General features: G+C 37.7%; 4 protein-coding genes across 4 annotated transcripts in view; 1 reads left to right on the top strand and 3 right to left on the bottom strand.

Moving 5' to 3' along the window:
- LOC100184098 (transmembrane and TPR repeat-containing protein 2) overlaps positions 1-1,850 on the bottom strand; it is a 25,723-nt gene extending 23,873 nt beyond the window's left edge. The window contains exons 1-2 of the mRNA XM_026840727.1: positions 1,619-1,850; positions 1,357-1,424 (exon numbers count right to left, since the gene is read on the bottom strand). The gene's annotated coding sequence lies outside the window, so the exon portion shown is untranslated. The remainder of the gene's footprint in view (positions 1-1,356; positions 1,425-1,618) is intronic.
- Positions 1,851-3,459: 1,609 nt separating this feature from the next.
- LOC100176312 (connective tissue growth factor) lies at positions 3,460-13,367 on the top strand. The gene is made up of 6 exons (XM_002131886.5): positions 3,460-4,450; positions 7,817-8,015; positions 8,400-8,562; positions 9,527-9,618; positions 12,186-12,385; positions 12,518-13,367. The coding sequence occupies exons 1-6, from the start codon at positions 4,196-4,198 to the stop codon at positions 12,812-12,814; spliced, it is 1,206 nt and encodes a 401-aa protein (XP_002131922.1). The 5' UTR covers positions 3,460-4,195; the 3' UTR covers positions 12,815-13,367.
- LOC100181001 (peptidyl-prolyl cis-trans isomerase-like 4) lies at positions 13,236-17,522 on the bottom strand. Its single transcript, XM_002131862.5, has 9 exons — positions 17,326-17,522; positions 16,913-17,014; positions 16,723-16,842; positions 16,117-16,233; positions 15,537-15,691; positions 15,173-15,291; positions 14,489-14,696; positions 13,786-14,239; positions 13,236-13,562 (listed from the first exon to the last, which is right to left on the bottom strand). The coding sequence occupies exons 1-9, from the start codon at positions 17,495-17,497 to the stop codon at positions 13,441-13,443; spliced, it is 1,569 nt and encodes a 522-aa protein (XP_002131898.1). The 5' UTR covers positions 17,498-17,522; the 3' UTR covers positions 13,236-13,440.
- LOC100178635 (RNA-binding protein 42-like) lies at positions 17,514-20,751 on the bottom strand. Its single transcript, XM_002131864.4, has 6 exons — positions 20,559-20,751; positions 19,586-20,365; positions 19,181-19,325; positions 18,931-19,030; positions 18,426-18,548; positions 17,514-18,012 (listed from the first exon to the last, which is right to left on the bottom strand). Exons 2-6 carry the CDS (start codon positions 20,294-20,296, stop codon positions 17,835-17,837), a joined length of 1,257 nt encoding a protein of 418 aa, XP_002131900.1. The 5' UTR covers positions 20,297-20,365; positions 20,559-20,751; the 3' UTR covers positions 17,514-17,834.
- Between the last annotated feature and the right edge of the window lie 323 nt (positions 20,752-21,074).

Raw genomic sequence — 21,074 nt, 5'->3', positions numbered from 1 at the left:
TCTGATAATTTAGACAACCCATTAGTAACCACTGGGTTGGAGCAATAACCGTTAAGTGTCCTTGCCCAAGGACACATACGCCCACAATGGTAACAGCGTCAAGCCTTGAACCCATTACCTCTGGGTTACAGGCAGGCGCGCTAACCACTATACCACGGCGCCGGACAACTATACAATTGAGTAATTTTGAATTAACAACATATCTACATTTGTTTTAACTGTCACAATCTTAAATTTGGTAGTCAAAAGTTAAATAAATTAGAAATAAGACACAATAGCACCTTTTAAAGCTCATTTTTTACATATGAAACCTACATACAAGATAAATGCAGATCTTGAGACCGCATTTATAGGCACACATATCTGATTTAAGTTTGTTATGGTTTACTCTCATCACAGTTATATAGTAACTACAATTACAGGTAATTAAAACAGTTTAGATACATCATAATATATGTCAAACACTGATTTGCTTTTGGTAATAAACAATTAAATAAAAATAGAAAATTGTTTCTCCCCCCTTTAAAAAAATATATGGTAACTCGTAAGCTGGCACGAGGTGTATGAAACAGAACACCCATGCTATAACGACTGTCATTTTCCAGCCACCTGAGTATAAAGCAAGTTACATTCTGGTTTTATTCCAGTATGGAATAGAAATCGAACACTGCGGTGAAATGCTATGCTAATATTACATAAAGTTTAGACAAAAGGATGGAGTGAAATTAAACTTCCTTATTATTCGCTATTTAACACAAATTTAACTGCAATTTAATGACTTATCGCAGTATATTGTCGTTTATCTCAAATCTAAAACTTATGAGATCGAGTTTTCCCTTTCAATTTGTTCTGAGAGGTTTCTGTATTCCTCCTCCAATATTCTTTTCTCTTCCTCATGCTCAGTAATTATCTCTTCTTTCTGATGCTCAAATAACTTCCAGAAAGAAGAAGTATCTCTTTCCATCTGTGGTAGTAACTGGATTAAGATTTTCTGCATTTTAAATCTGATTTTATGCCACCTTTTTACTATCCTACTCAGTTATTGAAATATAATGAACTACTAATCCATTTAAATAGCCCAATTTACAAACTTGGCGTGCTTATCTAAAATATTGTACTTGTACAACCAAATTACAATATTACCACCAAAAAGCCAGAAAGATAATTTAAAAGTACAAAAGTGTTTTTTGTAACAAATTATTTAGTTCAATGTGTAATTAAAAGGTATCGCAACAATAAAAGTATTTGTAAAATTGCCATGAACAGATAAACTGGTATAATAATGGTACTGTCAAATAAGCTGTCAGACAAATATTAATGCAAAAAATACAAAGAAATATTTATATGTACCAGTACCTCCGCTTGAGGTGTTAGTCCCTGTTCCAAAGATAAGATTCTTTCACTCATTTGAAAACTTGTTTGCACTAAAAAAGTAACACATTTTTTTTTAATTTACAAATATATAACCAGGAACAAAATTACTAAATCTTATAGATCTGGTGCTACCTGAATGTAAAGGACTGAGGCTAAACAGTTGTAAAGTAAAATACTTCGTTTATTGAGAAGATTTTATACTACAATCAAACTTAATCTAAATATATAAAGCATTGTCTGGTACCTTGTGTTTGGAGTTTCACCAAGTTGTTTTTCATAACGTTAATTGCAGACGGTAAGCTTTCGTCAGCTAGATGCTTTGATTTTGTTTCCATTTCGGCCAAAATCCGTAAATTTTTGTCTGGTAGCTTTTCAAATTCGCCTACGATGAATTTAACTTCCGCGTTAATGGCAGGTTGATGATTGAATAAACGTTTTGTTGATTCCATTTTAGTAATGATAAATGTTAACACCTTTAAAGGTACGAATATACATTTAACAGTTTCTAAATAAATGTTTACACTCTGATGCCTAACAAAGAGAAGTTACGTCACCACAACCTATAAATCATGCTATTTTAATAACAGGCAAAGCTATTGAAAGTTACAATTTCTAAATTAATTTAAAAAATTAAAAATTTGTTGTTGGGGATTTCCCTGATTGAAGATTTCTAGAACAATGCCATAGAAATCATGATTGAATTAATGAAACTTGTTTTATTCTTGCGTGGCCGGAAAACGACAGTATAACACGGTTGTACCTTTTCATTCACCTCATTCTGCCAGTTTACGAGTTACCCCAAATTTAACTTTGTGAGTATTTGTTTTTTGGAGATTTTTTCATGTTTTTATTTATGGCTGACAATTTAGACAACCCATTAGTGGCCATTGGGCTGGACCAATTGCCGTTAAGTGTCTTGCCCACAAACGCCTATGCTCACAACAATAGCAGCGATGAGCCTTGAACCAAATCCCCTTTGGCCACTTTGCCACGAAATCCTTTGTGTTTATGTATGTGATTCCATTGTGCTTTTTATACATTTCATTCATAGTTTGTATACGGTTTTGTAATATGAATATGTAAAATAAAACAAGCGAGAAGAATTTCTTAACGTTACCGGTGCCAGTATAACTGCATGATGATAACTAAAATAAACAGTACCGTTTTAAATAAAAAAATTAAAATGTAGATAAATCTGGGATATAGTTGTATCTGTACACTAATCATAAATCTAGACTTCAGTTTTTTATATTAAACTTTAACAAACTGATATAAAGAATCAAGAATCAAAAGGCGTGACAAAATTCAAAGGAACGAATATACGTCGCAAACAACTGCATTATTTGCCGCGTGGTGTTGCTAAAGAACATTAATCCAATAACTCGAATCACCTGTTGAGTTCCTTGAAACTTACACGCAATACCTTGCAAAGTTTAATCACATAATGCAATCTCTGATCACGGATAGGTGGTGGCTGCTAAAGTTGCTGCAGATGAAGGTTCCACCGATTTATCTACGTGTCTTAATGCATTAAAGCCGTGAAAAACAATTGTTTATCTGCGTCTTCCGGTACTTAGTGACGTAATCTGTGGAAACCGGGCCTGAGACGGTTTCGATTGACTTCTGATGTCACAATTCGACACCAACGTCACAATGCCTCGCAGTAATCCAGAGCCGAGCAATATCGAAGTCTGAATTCGACCCTGGAGAGCAGAAGGTTTAGGAGAATTCGAACCAGTAGTTCAAACAAGCCAAACCTCCTAAGGGATTAGATGTAGATTAACAACACTCCTCAACTAAAGCAATGAATTTCTCCTAAGCTTCCGTTTGACAACTAAGCACGTACAGAGCGTTCAGTTTACCGATGAATAAAGAGTTTGGTTTATTATTTTGTCGGTATGCTTTGTTAAATTATAGAAGTAGGTAAATACAAGTTGCATGAAATATAACTGCTTTTTGCAACTATCACGCACAGTAGAAAAAAGTGTTCGCTTGCTCGTAACAGAGAGCGATTCAAAAGCATTTACTCGTTTTTCAGATACTCGAACAAATTTATTTTAATAAAGTTAGGAACAAATAAACTTTTTACATTTTCCTGCACGTTTTGCAAAACAAATTTAAGATCTTTCGCCATCTGCTTGCCTCAGACTTGATAAACATGTTTTCATCATGACGAAAAAGGCAACACGATACCCGGGAGAGCGTGCTGGTTGCTTGAACTGAACCCCTTCTTCCAATGCGAAGAAGTCAGAGATGGCTACATAAGCCGACGCAGCCGACGGTGTTAGTCGATTGTGACAGGTGTACCTTTTGGTTGGTCTTAAGGTTTAACTATCGCAACGATTGGGATTGCTCTACGGTGGGTACATCTTGGTTAAGTTCCTGATTTCACGGATGTAAAAGGACTAGGAAAACTTTAAGATCACCCAGAGCCAAGGCGAAATTCTAAAGTTTAAAATAAGGCAAAGTTGATTTTGATTTCCTTTATAACATCATGTAGCCGTCGTTAAAGTTTGAAGTGGTTTCGCAAAAGGTAGTGAAACTTATAAACCGGCTTCCAATAAGAGATAGAAATTTTATGGTGATATGAATCATCCATAACAATGTACGAGTTTTCCTGTCGGTAAAAATAACTGATGCGTGCAATCGCATTTATTTCGAAAACTAAAAATCATATAGTAGGATGGGGGAAGATGGGACACCTTATTATTCTATTTTCTCGTCACATTTGGTAGTAAACAAAGAAAATTCAAATAGTTATAAAACTGTATCCTCGCACGTTTCCCATGGACCGTTGTTAAATGTTTAAAACACGATTAGAATGTTTGGATATTCTGTGCTAAAGGTGTCCCATCCTACTATTTATATATTTTGCTTTACGTCAAATTATGTTGTTTTTCCTTTCTCAGAAATTAAAAAGTGGATAATTGTTTTTTTTGTTGAAAATATTAAAATGCTGTTTTCCGTGTATATTGTTATGATGATTGTGACTTCACAATTCTATCTCTCCATGGCAACGCCGAATTTTGATTTGAGAAGATCAAATCAATCGACGGAAGGAGATTTCTATCCAGCGGTAAGCGATTGATTATGACGTATGAATCACAGGTTTATTACGCCACAAACCCATACAAAACGAGCTCAGTCACTTTGCACCAGACCGCATAATGCGATTTAGGTAAAAGCGAAGACACGAAACTTGGAATATCGCCCTAATATTTCAATGCAATAAGTCTTGGCGTATTATGCGACTGACGATAAACAATTGCGCATATCCTTGCCGCACAGTTAACTCACACCACCCAAGCTAGCGAGAAGCGAAGCCACGAAAAAACGATATACAAACACTCAAAGTATTAAGTGGCGACACGAGGTTCCCACCGTTGCGAATTATCTAATTGAACGTGCAACCGCAATGTGTGCAGTTTCCCTGTAACGCGCCCAATAACCCGTTAAGGCCAGATAAACCATTTTTTGGAACTCGGTGGAGACAATAAACATATCTTGCAGCAATATCGTTGCCAATGCGTTGCATTTTCACGCCGGTTCGTGCGGGAATAGATATAAGCAGAATGATAGAACTTGACGGATGGGAGAAATGTACACGAGTCACCATCGTACACTGCCTGGGTTATTTCGTGTCCTGGGAAAATAAAAATTGACACAGGAATGGTAACCGCTGCTATTGAATATGCCAAATCGGTATTTTTAAAGAATTCAATCTCCAACCCACACAACGTTATTTTAAACGGGTGAGCAATTTTGAAAATTCCAGACTGGCTTTGGTCTCAAACAAAACAGATGAAAGAATTTCCCTTTTTTAGATATGTTGCGATCAAACAAAACATTATGTTAGGTGAAGGTTGTTTTTCAGGACCACCCAACGCCATTACCATGGCGATAATCTTTGGTATGACGTAAGCGTGACGTCAGAGGTGTAATACAACACTGTACCAGCCGAAGCGGAGTTAAAATTAGACTAAGGTCGTTTTCGAAAACAAAGGGTTTTCGGAAACGAAGATAATTATCATTTTCTAAAAGCAGTGTGTCGTTTACTGTAGAACATTGTCGAACACTTGTTCTCTGGCGAAATAAAGACTTTATGACGTCACAGTAGTCGAAGGAATTCGCGCGATCTGTTTTGGGCGATTACTACAAGCTACTTTCCATTCTTCATTTGTAATTAGATATCACTGTAACGCCGCCGAACCTATCGACTTCGGATCGTGGACTTTTCGTGTTTTTTTTTAACGTTACTTAATTACGTCATAATCAATGACGTTTCATAAACAAATTTCAAGAATTGCGCAAAATAATCTATCAACTAGGTTTGTAGCAAAGTTGGTGCATTTTTTACGCAAACATCGTTTCCAATTACGATCATGTGTCGCGTATTTACACTTCGTGATGTTACGTGCTGTTACCGTATTATAGTTCTTGTTATCGCTGGTAAAGGAAACGAACTAACCGCTAGCGGAACGTAATAACAGTGTAAACTGCATGAATATATCTTTGTATAAACGGTGGAATGCCGCTGAAAATAACCGACGCGGAAACGATATTTTTCTAAACCGTTTCATTTATCTTCTCGTCTCCAATTATATATTCGGATTTTAATTCTGCCAGTTACATTTCCGAAACGTAATTATTTCAAGCTATGTCGCGATTAAAGATGATTGCTATATAACTTTAATTTCGATAGGTCAAAGAGTCCAATCCGTTGACGGCGGAATGCGCTCGTGCCTTGGCGGGTCACACGTCTATAAATATGTACTTAGTCTGTGCGCACATTATCACACTGATAACTGCGCCGTTCTGCAGCGCACTGACGACCCCGGCAAAATTCCATAACATCGCTCTGTCAATACTAGAAAGTGTAGGCGCGAGATTAAATGGGGTGACGAGGCGCCGGCTTCGGTACCGCCACAAATAATGCCGTTTTCCTACGAGAAGTTACTCTTGCGCAAAATAGATGGGTGGGGCGCTCAATTGAGCAATGAACAAATTTTACAGACGGCGCCTTGCGTTGCAGTTTAACAACAAAATTGCAGATGGTTTATATTTTACAATCCGAATAAAGTTTTTCTCCTTGCCGCTTAAAATTTTTGAACAAGATTGCGCGCACTGCATTTTCACAGTTGAGACTGGGAACCAAAGATTGCGTTGGTGTAGAGTGCTAAGTACATTATTCGCGGAGGTCCACATGTAAACCACACACGATTTACCCCCAATCCAGAAAGACTTAAGCGACACCTGCGTCGTATTTCTACCAAGTAAAATCCAGGTCTACTGCTGGTTTCCGCAGCCCATGGTAGGCTTTTAACGGATCAGAATTCGAGCGCCTTCGCTGTACTAAAGTCAGAGCGTATGAGTTTGGCGCGTCTCTGTGGTTTTACTTTATCAGATAACACGCTACAACATACATTTAGAATGTTTGCGGCACGAGGAAGATTTCTGGGCTCAGGGTATCATTTTACACTGACGTAGGATAGTCGAATGGGCATCACACCCATGAACATGGTGGATCAATACACGATCTTATTTCATTCACCATATGTAGCTACGTGATGTAAACTAATACTCTTGAACTTAGACCCGATTATCAGCAGAGCCAACAATGTCTCTCCACCGCAAAAAGATAAACCGAATATTTTTCCACGTTAAACACTCGGTCCGAAATGGCGCACGCATTTCTCAATTGGTTTTAGTCGTCTTCGCACGCTTCTCACAAACGGGCGAAAATAATTTTGCGTGTCTGATATCGTCGGTGTTCGATTACAAACGTATCGCGTACTTGAAATGACGGATTTTCGAAGATTATGACGTCAGAACATAATCTAGATACTCTGATCCGATGCACGGTAAAGCCTCTAGAAACATGCGGAGATTTGATAAGCGGGAAAATTGGTCACGTGAGTTTGCTACAGTGACGCAAGCATTCGTGACGTCATAGGAAGAGCGGCAGCATTTTTGCAGTCCAATAACGCGAGTGTTTTACTGTCGGAGATAAGGCCGCAGATAAATTAGAGTAACTCCGATCTAGTCCCGTCTAAAACCCGGTTAGCATTTGCGGTGTGGGAAGCTGCATATACGTCACAAAGCACCCATTGTTCGTCTTGTTTTGCCATGCATGTAGCGCTTATGACATCACACCATGTACTCAAAGCAGGATTTAAGTTGACACACCGGTGTCGTCATAACCCACCAGCTTAACCGGTATACAGCCGGGTCACGCCTGCAACAACACGGCTTCAAAATAAAACATTACGTAACCATTTCCAGTAACATTGAATGGTTTATATTAATTTGTTATTTCACCAAAGCAAGCAATTTGTAACAATAATCTTTCTAATTATAATCTGTTTTTGTTTAACCAATTCTTAATAATCTGCCGACTGGCACATTCATATGGTTTAAGTTTAACCAATGCATTTTCACACAGAGAAGCGAGGCACGGGAATGCCAAGATTGTACCTGCCCGGATACCCCAGGAACTTGCCCCCCAGGTGTAAGTCGAATCATGGATGGCTGCGACTGTTGTAAGATGTGCGCCAAGCAATTGAATGAACCTTGTGATGTTCGTATGCGATGCGACCACCATAAAGGACTTTACTGCGACATGAGCGCCGGTTTATGCAAAGGTATCTTATAGCCCCTTTCGGTTAAATTTCATAAAGTACTGCGGGGTAAAACGGGACAGCTTTGGCACATAATATCCAAATATCGGGATCGTGTTTTAAACAATTAACAACGGTATATGGGAGTCGTGAGGATACGGTTTTATATTCTTTGAGCGTTTTATATTTACTAGCAAGTGGGACGAGAAAATAGAGTGCGAATGTGTCTCATCTTCCCCATTGAGAAAAAGTGTATAGCTAGAAAAACGCTATCATACGCTCGACATGATGTAAATATGTGCTTAATATTAGCGGATAACCTAGAAAAATAAACGGTTCTCTTTGCCTCATCCTACACATAAATAGCCTTATTTAGAATATGAAATTATAACTGCTTTCACATTTCAGCAAGCCCTGGAGTCGCATGTTATGTAGGAGGTTCATGGTACGATAATGGACAGACGTTTCAACTTAGCTGTAAAGTCACTTGCTCATGTATAGATGGTGATATCGCCTGCATGCCGACTTGCTTGCCGCATAAACCATCCATACGGGAATGTCGACACCCAAGGTGAGATATATAGTGGGTTGGGGTAAGATGGTACATGCTTTCATTCTCTTCTATCGTTTTTATCATCCCCTTTTTTTAAAATATTTTCAAAAATATATAACCATTACACCACCCTATAAAAGGGTGTTAAAATTGTTGGTTTTAAAACGATTAGAAAATATGGGAAAATATGGGAAAATATGGGAAATTATGTGCTAACGTTATCCAACTAACTTCTCAGCGTATTTGTTCAAATATGTCCAACGTTGTCCACAAAGTAAAATAGTTTAAAATATCGCAACTGATTAACCACATAAAAAAAATAGTTTAAAATATCGCAATTGATTAACCACATGTGTGAAATATTACGCCGGAAACGACTCTGTTTTGTCAACTGTGCGAAATTAAAATAAAGACACAAAACAAATATACAACACATAGTGTGTAATATTCATTGGTAGTGAACCCAAGCTAAAGTGTCGCGCGGTGTTTGGTGTTTTTATGAGACGTGTTTATTGCGAGTGGGTTGACACGTCTGTCTCATATCGATCAAAATTTAATGGAATTTCTGGCATTTCCATGCGATCGTATTGCGGCAGACGTCGGTGAATGTGGAAATGATAATATACACACACTTGACGAACTAAGTAGTTTAAGTTTAAATTTGAGATTGCGCAAATAAGATGATCGGTTCCCATGCTGAAATTCTCTATTTAGCCTAACCGGGCACTCTAGCGCGCCGTGCGGACACCTGTAGGCACTTGACATTTCAACGCTTCGTGTAAATGAAACAAAGGCTTCTGTGGCGAATAGTTAAAAATAGAATTTGATCAGCGGTAAAAGACAATGGCGATTTGTGGTAACGCTGTTGTTCTTAAAACCTCTTTCCCAAAACTGCCATTACGTCATACTTTGTCGTCGTAACCATGGTGCCAGGACATTGGGTTTAAATATTGCTATTAACAACCACATAACGCTTCCGTAGGTTGATCCATCGTAGAGGCGAATGCTGCGAGGAATGGGTTTGCACCAGAAACGGAAGACTGGATCCTGGTATTGAACTTCAAGAACACGAAGGTAAAGCTGTTTCACTTTTTCTTTATTTTAATCTTTGTTGAAACTATTCTATGACGCGTTTAACGAACGCAAGAAATTCTGGTGCGCTGTGGTACTACGCTGTGGATATATCGGTCCATCATTATTAGAAATACTTTAAAACATCCGGTTGCCTTGTGTAATTAGGACTTAAAAAGGATCAACGAGCCAATGAAAATGAACCGTGAACCACAAACTTCGCTAAAAAGATTATACAATGTTGATGTAGCGTAACAGCCAACACGGGAAAGGAAACTCAGCAGTTTCCAGTTACTTTAAAGAAATGCAGCCGCGGTATTCTGACAACGGTTATATAACCCGTATTGTTGTTTCTGTTTGAACCGGTTATTTGCAGTTCGCAACTTTTAATCGGCCGTGACGGATAGAAACGAAGCAAAGAGTGGCAGCTTGTAGATGTAACGCATGAAACCTAAGCTAAACCAACGATAAGACTAAACTCGTATTTAAATATGCCGAAAATTTCGGGACATTCCAGTAATCTGTACCATGCGTAAAGGTATAGGCGCTGCTGTCAGGAAAATGGCTGACGGTTCTCAGCGTGCGGTAAGGTGGTAATCTACAACATTATCGCGAAGTGATTCAGGTTTCCGGCACGGAAGGGTGACTTGTAACACCGAACACGTCAGAAAAAAGGCGTGGCAGCAGTGAATATTAAATTAAAATAGCAATACCGGTGCCGGCCACTTGAACCATATGTAACCTGTACACACCGTTCCTAAACAAGATGTCACGCCTAATTTATTTCTGGGGATTACAAATTTTCCATCAGCTGTAACTAGGAGGCAGATTTCAATATAGATGATTCATACCGCTGTTCCTCTTGTGGAGAATGAAAGGCGCAAACGAGTTTTGTAATTAAAATATGACTCACGCCCGACCGCGCAATTTTGAGGCCAAATTCAAAGCTGTCAAAACTAAAGGAGAAGTTGAGATTTCCCCAACACGTGGTTGGATCGAATATCTTCCGTTATTACACTTGAATGGCGATAACTTCGTCACACAGCTGTATTTGTTCCAAGCGCGAAGTGAATCTAATTTTATCATCCAGCAACGTTATGACATCGCAGCGTGACGTCTCGAGAGGACCACTGTCTTTTAGGTAGATTATTTAAAGCACTTTAACCCGCGAAACGATAAACATGAAATTCATGAGTTGTTGTCGCCACGAGCGCCATCGTATCCTTGCAATGTTCGTAGCACAGACTGGTGATTAGACGGATGGTATGTGGTCGTACATATCAGTTCTGGAGTCTGCGCCGAATGGCACCGTGTCACAAAACAACATGTTTAAGGTATATTCGGATAGTAATAGCAGCTTGAAACAGCCGTTCTAATACCGGACCATTCAACGGTGGCGCTAAACACAGTAATTGCACTTACTGCTCAATAGCATTATACGGCAGCAAAACGGTGCGGTTTGAGCCTCAACGATTCGCAATAATACACCAAACTTGCCAACATACATCACGACGATGATGTGCCTCGGTCACGTAAACACGCGAAAATGTTGTTGTCTCCAATATTCTATCTGGAGAAAGTGGAATTTTCGAAAACAATAATTTTAAGTGACCTTAACGTTGGTCCTGTGATCCGACACGAAGCTATCATAAGTCAGGATTAAAGTTTCGATTCTGGCAAAGCGCCAACGCCTTATCTGTGACAGTGTATATATTGTTTTGTACATGTCACAGATTTGTTACGAGATACTAAATGACATTCGTTCTATGTGCACACGGTAAGATCGAGATCTTATTTGAGTGCATTCTTACATGCACATAGCTCAAACAAGGCATGCTGGGTTGTAAGCGCTTTCTAATAATCATGCTTCGACGAAACGTGCTTTAGTGTGAATTAAACGGATTTTTAGGCAGAAAGGTAAAGTTAAGAATGCGAAGTTCTCTTTACACCTGTTAGGTGTTGAAATATGAACTGGTACACAAGTAGTTTTCGACAAAACGCACGTTATAACGGAATACAAAGTCGGGTCATCTCGGGACATACTTTGAATAATGTTGATTCAGGTGAAGGAAGCCAGCAATAGGTGTTGTGCGGTTTTCGAGGCTTAGTAAACATTGCGTCAGGCCCCCTATAGTTCATAAATGCGACTGCCGAGACTTAATTTGCTTGAACCGCATTAAAATTGTGTGGCGGCTTTATTAAAATTCAATGCTTTGTCGTGTGATTGCTTTGGTTTTTATCTATATTGAGCATATATCTAGGTTCGCTCCTCGACATTTCGTAAACAAAAAGCAGCATTTGGCTCGGGGCAATAATGACGTAATACACTCGCATAGACACGAGTTACTCGCGAGGGATATCAACTTTTCCATGACGTTGCTGTTCACATTGGTACGTTCAGCAATTTTCTCTAAGGCGAAACACATCAGGCAAACCGAATGATAAACCACATCCTTAAGATTATAACGATAGGGCAACATTACGTTATCTATGTTGTACTGTTTCATATTAATATCTGTATTAGATAACGTTTGTAATTTCCACTCTTTAAAATCCTCGTTCCTTTACAGTGAAAGAAAGACCGGTCCAACCAGTCGTCTTCCGCGAGAATTGCATGGTTCAGACAACAGAGTGGAGCGATTGTTCAAAGTCATGCGGGTTTGGTGTTTCGAACCGAGTCTCTAACGACAACGCTGATTGCAAATTAAAGAAAGAGATGAGACTTTGCAACATTCGTCCTTGCTCGATGACGGAATCGACCGTTATAACGGTAAGTAGGCCATCTGTTTGAATGCTGCATAATAAAGTGTATTTCCAGCTGCAATAGTTTTTAATAACGTCCGTATATAATAATAGTTTGTGTTTTAAACGTTTCATAACGATTGTTGTCTTTATCCCACAGAGACGACGATCGTGCAGAAAGACTATTCGCCACAGCAGTCGAGTTCGGTTCTCACTGAGCGGTTGCCTCAGCAGAGACACCTACCGACAAAAATATTGCGGCTTTTGCACCGGTAAATGTTGCGGACCCAAAGTGAGCAAAACAATCAAGGTTCAATTCAACTGCGAAAGTGGAACGAACTTCACTCGAAACATGATGATGATCAAGAAGTGCTCGTGTTCCAGCTGCCCTAATGACTTCTTAAACTTATCAACATACAACAGAGCAATGGTTGGTGATATGGTGCGTTCGACGTGAAACGACTTTGAACCAAACCTATTTCTCACCACTGTAAGAAACTGATATCGTAGCTGAAGCGCACCAACTGCAAAACACTGTGCACACGGATGGCTGCCATTATAATGCAGTGCTTGCAGTAAGTCTCGGGTTTTGCTATAAACGCTTGATATTTTTCATGTTTTGTTACGGAAACTGGTTATCTGTACACGTATATCTGCACTAAAAACCTTCGTATGCCGATAAAAGGCACACAAACGATCTTCAGTTAAAACGGTTCCACATTTTTACACGCCTGTGTCACAAAATTCATGAATTGTATCGTCACTTCAACCGCTATATTACAGTTGCGCCAAAAAGCGTTCACTGAATTGCGTCGCTCGACACATTTGTATTGTAGCATCCTTGCTTTGTATATACGACGCGTTGTACTCTGTGGACTGAACTTCGCGGTCTGAGCGAACATTTATTGTCGTTGCGGTTATTTTTATAGAAACGTATTTATCTCTATTTTTCGATGAAGTGCTCGCCAGTTTAACGGTAAAAAACGAACCAATAAAACGAGTGTCTCAAACTGTGTTTTCAATGAAAATAAAACAACTCAGTGTTGGTAAAATGGAATAAGCAACCACTGGTGTAACACCTGGTCATGTCCTATGCTTCTTTTTCTTCTTTTTTGCTTTCTCGTCTTTATGGTTGGAAACAGACCTTTTCCGGTGCTTCCCACATCTTACTTCTTTATCCGAGGACAAATCCTCGGCCTCGGAAGCTGTAAGGATAACAAGGGTGAATTACACAGAACCTCGGATATAAACACGCCTAGCCTGGATATATAGTAAGGTGGGGGAAGACCGGACATCTTTAGCACATAATATTCAAATGTCGTGTTTTAACGATTACCAACTATCTATTGGAGTCATGAGGATACAGTTTTATAATTCTTTAGAGTTGAGCAATAGTAATGATTAAATAAAGACGAAGATTAAACCAACCTGAAGAAGTGGAGTAACGTTTGCGTCTCTTTTGTTCTTTCACTCTTTTCTTCTCTGCCCGTTTTTTTCTCCCCTTCTCCTCGCTTTCGGATGAGGAGGAGACAGGTGTTCGCGAACGCCGCGTGTTTCTATTTGGTTCTGATCGGGAATTATTGGAACTCGGATATCGGCCGCGTGAGTTACTGTGTGAGTCTGGCCTTTGATGACGTCTGTCTTCTACATCACGGTGACGTCGATGCGACACGTCACGGTCACGTGAAACAGGACTTTCTTCACGATGACGTCTTCTTAACGAATGGTCGTTTGGTCGATTTCTTGGCGGGACGTCACGACGGTTTTGATTATGACGTACTGGCGGCGTGACGTCACGATGACGTCGCTTGTACTTTTGGTCGGGGGAATCTGGCGTCTTCTGTCTTCGAATGCTTTTGTTGGAAATTTCTTCGTTGGATTTCTAAAAGAATAAAAAAAAACGTAACTTTATTCAGCTCTTCAAATATTGCGGAAATATTAAACTAACAATAAAGTGACATTCGTTAAAATACGCTGAGGGTAAAACTACTCAACAAGTTATTAAATAAAAAGCATGACAACTATACCCAAAAGGTGGTCTACAAGTCAGTTTTACTTTTTACATTAGCCTAATTATTCCTGAGAACACCCTGGAAAAATGAGCTTTATCACAAAAGAACAATCTACTTACTTTGGTGGCATTAAATCTGGGAAAGTTAAGTTTTGAAACCGACTGACTGAAGTCGACATGTATCCTCCTGTCATCAATTAGAACGTTATCCATCTTCTGGTAAGCTTTCTCACACATGTCAGGTGTCTCAAACTCAACAAAGGCATACTGTAGTGAATCACCAGTCTTGTAATCCCGTATGATCTCACATGATATGATGGTGCCAAACCTGTAATTAGTATTTGTGAGGAAATGTAACGTTAAAATTCTCACCGCTCAATAAAATAGTAATCGTGGCTTAGTAAAAAGGTGCTCATATCATAACTAAACTATGCCAAAATCCGAACCTGTAATTAGTATTTGTGATGAAAATGTAACATAACAATTCTGGCACGCTCAATATAATGGTAATCTTAAGGCCGTGGCTTATAAAAAAGGCGCTCATATCATAACTGAACGATGTCAACATGGAAGCTTGTAAGTGGGAATGAGAGATATGAAACAGAACAAAAATCACTCACAAAGTTACATGTGTGATAATTTATAACTAGACATTTAGCTGATTCGGAAAAAGAAAGTAAAAAAGTTAGAACAGAAAGTAACGCAATATTAACCTCAGAAAAAAAAAAAAATACTCGAGAAATGCTTAAAATACCAACAAAAAAAACTTCAAATGTTAAGAAACTTCTGGTAACTGGGACTCACCTGGAGAAAATAATTTCCAAATCTTCATCTGTGGTGACTGCATTTAGTTTACAAACGAACAAAACATTATCTGGTGGTTTAACATCCTTGTCTGGAATGTCTCCAATGATTTCAAGAACCTGTGGGTACAAAGTTCATAAAGGATGGTGGGGGAAGATAGGACACCTTTTCATTCTATTACCCGGTCCCATTTGGTAGTAAACAAATAACATTGAAAGAATTATAAAACTGTATCCTCACAACTAGTCTATAAGCAGTTTTTTTGCTTGTTAATATGCAGATTAACCTAATTCCTCCAAAATAGGGAAAAAATATCCCCAAAAAATGGTGAAAAAAATTGCCTAAGAAATCAAAATATTTCAACCTGTGCTCGGTGATCCGCATCTTTAGATTCCTCCTTCTCGGCAACAACTTCTTCATCTTCTTCCTCATCCTGAAGTGCCTCATCCGCTCCTATGCGGAAGCAACCTTCAATTTGCTCCTTGGTTGGCTCTGGAGAATGATCTGGGATAACAAGGCCTAAAAAAGAGAAAAATGAAATTCAAGAATTTTTAATTGTCAAATAAAAAATAAATTGTAATTTTTTTATTTGTAAAAACATTTCCTCTTTTATTAAAAAGATTTATGAATTAAATTTCATAAAAAATCAATAAATATAGATGTATACAATTTCTCTGGGATCACAGGTCCTAAATAAGAGAAGAAAATCGTAATTAAAGAGAAGTTATTACCATTTCATTAAATGTTTTATAAATTAAATTTTACAAAAAGCAGTATATATATACATAATCTGAATGAATGAACTTACCTTTTTAAAAATATTATAACCAGTTAAAATTCAAAACTATAATAAATTTTTAAAATTATTTTAGTGACTTTACTCCGTTAAAATTGAAATTATATGAAACCAATATTTAAAATTTAAAATTAATATTCAAAATCACCTGGTGGATCGTCTAATGGATCATCTAGTATAACAGTGTGTGTGACGCGAATATCTTGAAACGGTCGGTGTTGGTTGTCACAGAATGTTTCATTTATTTTTAAAATAACGTCAAACCCTGGATAAATTTAAAACATTGTCAAAATGCAAATGCATTAAATTTTTATTTTGTTACTAACAAATGATAGAAATTTTGATTTTAAATCTGGGACTGAATGACAAATATGTTCAGTTGCTAATAGTCTACTAGTAATGTATAAAAATTGACCAATAATTGCTTTTTAAATTAACTGCAAATCGCAGCAGACCAGAAATGGGAGCATTAAGATATATAGAAATTACTTGCAAGAAATCTAGAAACAGCTTTTAATGTAAATGGTTCTATGATGCCACTACTGAGTCCATTTAGCAGATAACCGTACATGGTATATATGAAGATAATTTCCCACCTTCAGCGATACATACAAACATATCATACAAAAACAATACATTCAAAAATTATTTTTTATGTACATACCCTATCATTAATATTTTGCAATAAAAAAACTTAATGCATGGGAACACAGATTTGTGGCACACACACACAGTTATAATGTTTATTTCCTACCTTCAGCAATACACCCAAACACTGTGTGTATTCCATCCAATGAGTCCAAGTTTTCACCCAAAGTAATAAGGAACTGGGAGCCGTGAAAACCATTTCCATCATTTACCATTGACACAGTACCTGGAGGTTTAAGACTTTAAATTATATTAGGATTTTTGGCGTTAGGGCACAATGATTAGCATGACTGTACCTGCTTTCTTATGTTTTATTTTTGGAACTTTTTCTGCATCGAAAAATTTTGCTTGATCTCCGTAAAGTGATCTGAAAATAGATTCCCCTCCTCTGCCCGACCCTGTAACATTAGTTACTAATTCAAGTTTAACGTAAATAATTTGATTCTGCTCATCAAGGCATAGGGATTTAAGAATTGTGATGATGGTTTTCAATAAAAAATGACTGCCTTGCAGTCACAAGATTTCATCAGGAAGTGCCGTATTCTGTTTTTGTAAAACATCCGCGTTTACAAAATGTCCGTCGTGGCAGAGATTAATACAGAATAACAAAGACGGATACAAATTTTAAACTAAATATTCACAGGTTTTATAAAACAAACAACACTTAACAAATTGTTTAATAGTTTGTATATAAAAAGGTAAAACTCACCTGTTGGATCTCCAGTTTGTGCAACGAAGTTCCTTTGTACGGAATGAAACAAACAGTAATTGTAATATTTCACTTTGCAAAGTTTAAGAAAGTTTAAACAAGCTCTTGGTCTTTCTTTCACATACAGATCAACAACTATATCCCCTACTGTTGTTTCAATAATCACAGACATTTCTTAACTTAAACTCCTACCATGAAAAAATTGTCAATGGTAACATGTATAGTAGCGGACAGGGAAATCTCAGTACTTTATAAAGTGATGAAGTTCCTAACAATGCTACACATTGCATTAAATTAAAATCATTGATATATTAGTTTACAGGAAGTCCACATTTTTATAAAGTTGTAAATACAAAACAGCCGATGCTGCTTTTGTAAGTCCAAAACCTGTATCTTATTAATTTTTGCTGTAAATTTCACCTAAAACGAACAAAGTTTTGATTTATGTATAAAGTCATCCGTGCTTCCACTTCACTTGCATCTTCATCTTTTACTCCATCATTAAAAGATCAAACTTTATATCCAAGTTTCTTCTTCTCCTTCACCTTCTTCCTCACAACATCCACGTTTCTATCCCTCCAGTTGCTCTTCCTGAGTTTAATCGGTCGATTCCCAACATACTTCCCCTGCATCTCCCGCATCGCACGAATGAAGTCGTTTGGATCTTTAAAACTAACGAAGCCATACCTGCATCAAATGAGTAATCTTTTAGTCCCGTACATTAATATTTCTTAAAAAATTACAACCCTATATACTTACAGTACTAGTATTTAGCAATTGGCACTTTGGCCTTGTATGTGTCACAGCTCAAGTAACAAAAAGCGCAGAATACCAATCTCTTAATATAAGAAAATAAATCTAAACACAGCGTTATGAGCATTAAACTTTTGCTATTACAACCACTTTTTTCCGGAGAAAGAAAAATAAGGGGCACGTTGTTATTGTAAAAATACAGTTTGCAAATATACTAACACTTTTCCTTCATATAAAGAAATCCGTTAAAATAAGGACAGGCCACAACCATTATAAATTGTACAGGGTCAAGTAGAGTGTTTACACAGAAACAGAATATTACACAAAAACAAATGAACCAAACCAACCCCTTGCTCTTCTTTGACCCCTTCTCTCGAATTACTTTTGCTTTTTGAAACGAAGAAAATCTGCTAAATATTCTCGCCAATGTGTCATCAGTTACTTCATTACCAAGATCGCCACAGAATATTCTTTCAAAAAAATAAAATGAATAATTAAACGTAACTTGATTACCGACAGTTGTTAACTTGTTATAACACGAATGTACTATTCCATAAAATGTGTCCCACGTTACGAGTTACCCCGTATCTGTATGTATGTGTTTTTTAAGACAACTGTCCACAATGGTATCAATGATGAGCCTTAAACCCTTAGTCTGGGTTAGGGGCAGGCGGGCTAAACACTGCCATGGGCCAGGGTGCCGGTTTATTCTCAAGAAATAACAGCCATGCTTCACTAAGGTCAATATATTTAATGGTTAAAACATATAAAATGAACAAATAGCAGATGGCATAGCACAGCATTTAAAAGTATATATAAGAACACTAGGCTTATAAAATCATGTATTTTTACCTGTAATCGTTAGGATCCCATTCTTGCAAAGTAGCATCTTCCCACTTCTGTCCTGCAGCAGTTCGTATGATCTTTTTTTTCTTCTGTAGATTTTTATTACCTGTAATTTAAAACAAGCTTAATTAACATATAAAATAACAATGATAAAAACATTTATACTTTTTAAATGATTTTGAAATCGAAATACTGTAAGTAGAAATTCTTTGAAACATTTAACTTATTTAAGATTTTAGAAATATGGTTTGAATACCTTGTTGATTGGAGGTTGTGGGCGGGTTACGTTGGTACAGAGACATCAAAGGTGGTGTTCCATATGGTTGTTGATTGAATGCTGGTGGAGGGACAATTTGAACTTGTGGTTTTACAGGTTCTGCTACTACTGGCATGGTGACTTCCTAAGAAAAGGGTTTATAAATTGTTCATTTAAGGTGTTACACACTACTTTTCTTAAATTAGCATTCAATATCGTAACTAGCGATTTCATTTACAGGCCATTATTATTATTGTTTAAAGATTTAAAAGTAAATTTAAATGTCCTTGGGTTCGGCTTAACATATTTTATATGAGCTGCAGTCCTACAGACATGCCAAATGGTCATGCCACTGTATCAAATTATGAAAGATAAAATATATCTGTACGTGGTATGCAATCTCACCGGTTGTCCAACAAGAACTCCTTCAGCATTGTTTCCGTCTTTCGAGGATTTAGACTTCTTTTTTTCCTTTTTCGATGCTTTCTCTGCTTTTCGTTTTACTGTTGGCTGCTTTGTTATTACAGGAGCTGAGGAGTACACTGGTTTTGATTCTGGGACCGGAAGAAGGTCGGTAAAGTCCGGAAGAACAGGAGGAGGGAAGAAACCCGGCATTGGAGGAGGTTGAGGACCTATTGATCCACCATCCATGTTCGGCCCAAAGTTATTCATATTTCGTGGCATCATGTTAGGTCCTGGGCCCATTGGTCCCCCAGGGCCCATAGGACCACCAGGGCGCATGGGACCCCCAGGACCCATAGGACCACTTGGCCCTGGACCCATAGGACCACCAGGACCCATAGGTCCACCTTGACGGGGTCCCATAGGTGGACCACGATTCATTGGCCCCGGGCCCATAGAACCACCAGGTCTTGGTGGTCCATTATTACTTCCATTAAATCCACTTTCATTTTTTGAGTTTTCTTCAATTGCCGAATGAAAATCGGTGCTTTGATTGGAGCTTTCCTTGTTCCTTCCTCGGACTGAGTGAGGTAGGAACATCCTCGAGGGCATATCACCATCACGAGGAGGGAATGAAGAGGATGGAGGAAGAGCTGGCCCGGATGCAATTTCCTCTTCAAACCGAGCCATCTCGGCTGCCATGTCCGAATCCATCTTGAAAGATGAAAGTTTCAAACGACTACTTCCAGTAAAAGAGTGAGCCAGAGGACCAGGAGTTAAAGTCTATAATGAGAATGATAAATTGGTTTAAATGCAAAAATCAATAAATTAAATAACATTGCCATGTTATAATTGGAATTAAGACATATGATATAGTAAATGTAAATGCATGACTTGTTGCGGAAATGGCAGTAAAATCATGGGATACGTGTAGGTACAACAATGCACACAAGGTTGTAATACGAAAAACACTTACCAGGTAAATTTAACCGTTTCTGGCAATGTTCTTCAAACCCCACTTTTGTTATTTTCGGCTTGATCATTGATGATAATCCAATTTAGCTTATGCCCTTTTACAGCTTTATTGTGTATACTTTACATACAGACACAACTCAAGACGCTACACAACGTTTGTTGAAGCACCGACCTACAATGCAAATAGGTGGCGCAGTTTTGCCAATGTGGCTGTTTGAAAAATGTCACCTTACGATATAGTGCATTCGTTTATTATTAGTTTTTGCAGCATTTTTAGTAACCTATAATGAAAAGTTTATACATAGTCGATTTTAAGTACAACTGTATATTATTACCGAAACAGAATATAAAGATATTGCATTTTAAATAGATTAATGTTAGATTTCTATGTTGAAAAATATTAGATTTTTTTCTTAACTTTTTTATCATGCTGTGTTTGTTTGGTAAGAATTTCAATGCAGGTTGTGCAGTTTTGTTTGTAGAGTTGTCTGTTCGTCTAATGCTAATATTATCTAAG

The sequence above is a fragment of the Ciona intestinalis genome, chromosome 2 (genome assembly GCF_000224145.3).
Source record: "Ciona intestinalis chromosome 2, KH, whole genome shotgun sequence".
Taxonomy (NCBI): Eukaryota; Metazoa; Chordata; class Ascidiacea; order Phlebobranchia; family Cionidae; genus Ciona; species Ciona intestinalis.
Note: the sequence above shows the minus strand (reverse complement) of the source record. Positions and strands in the feature narration are given on the sequence as shown.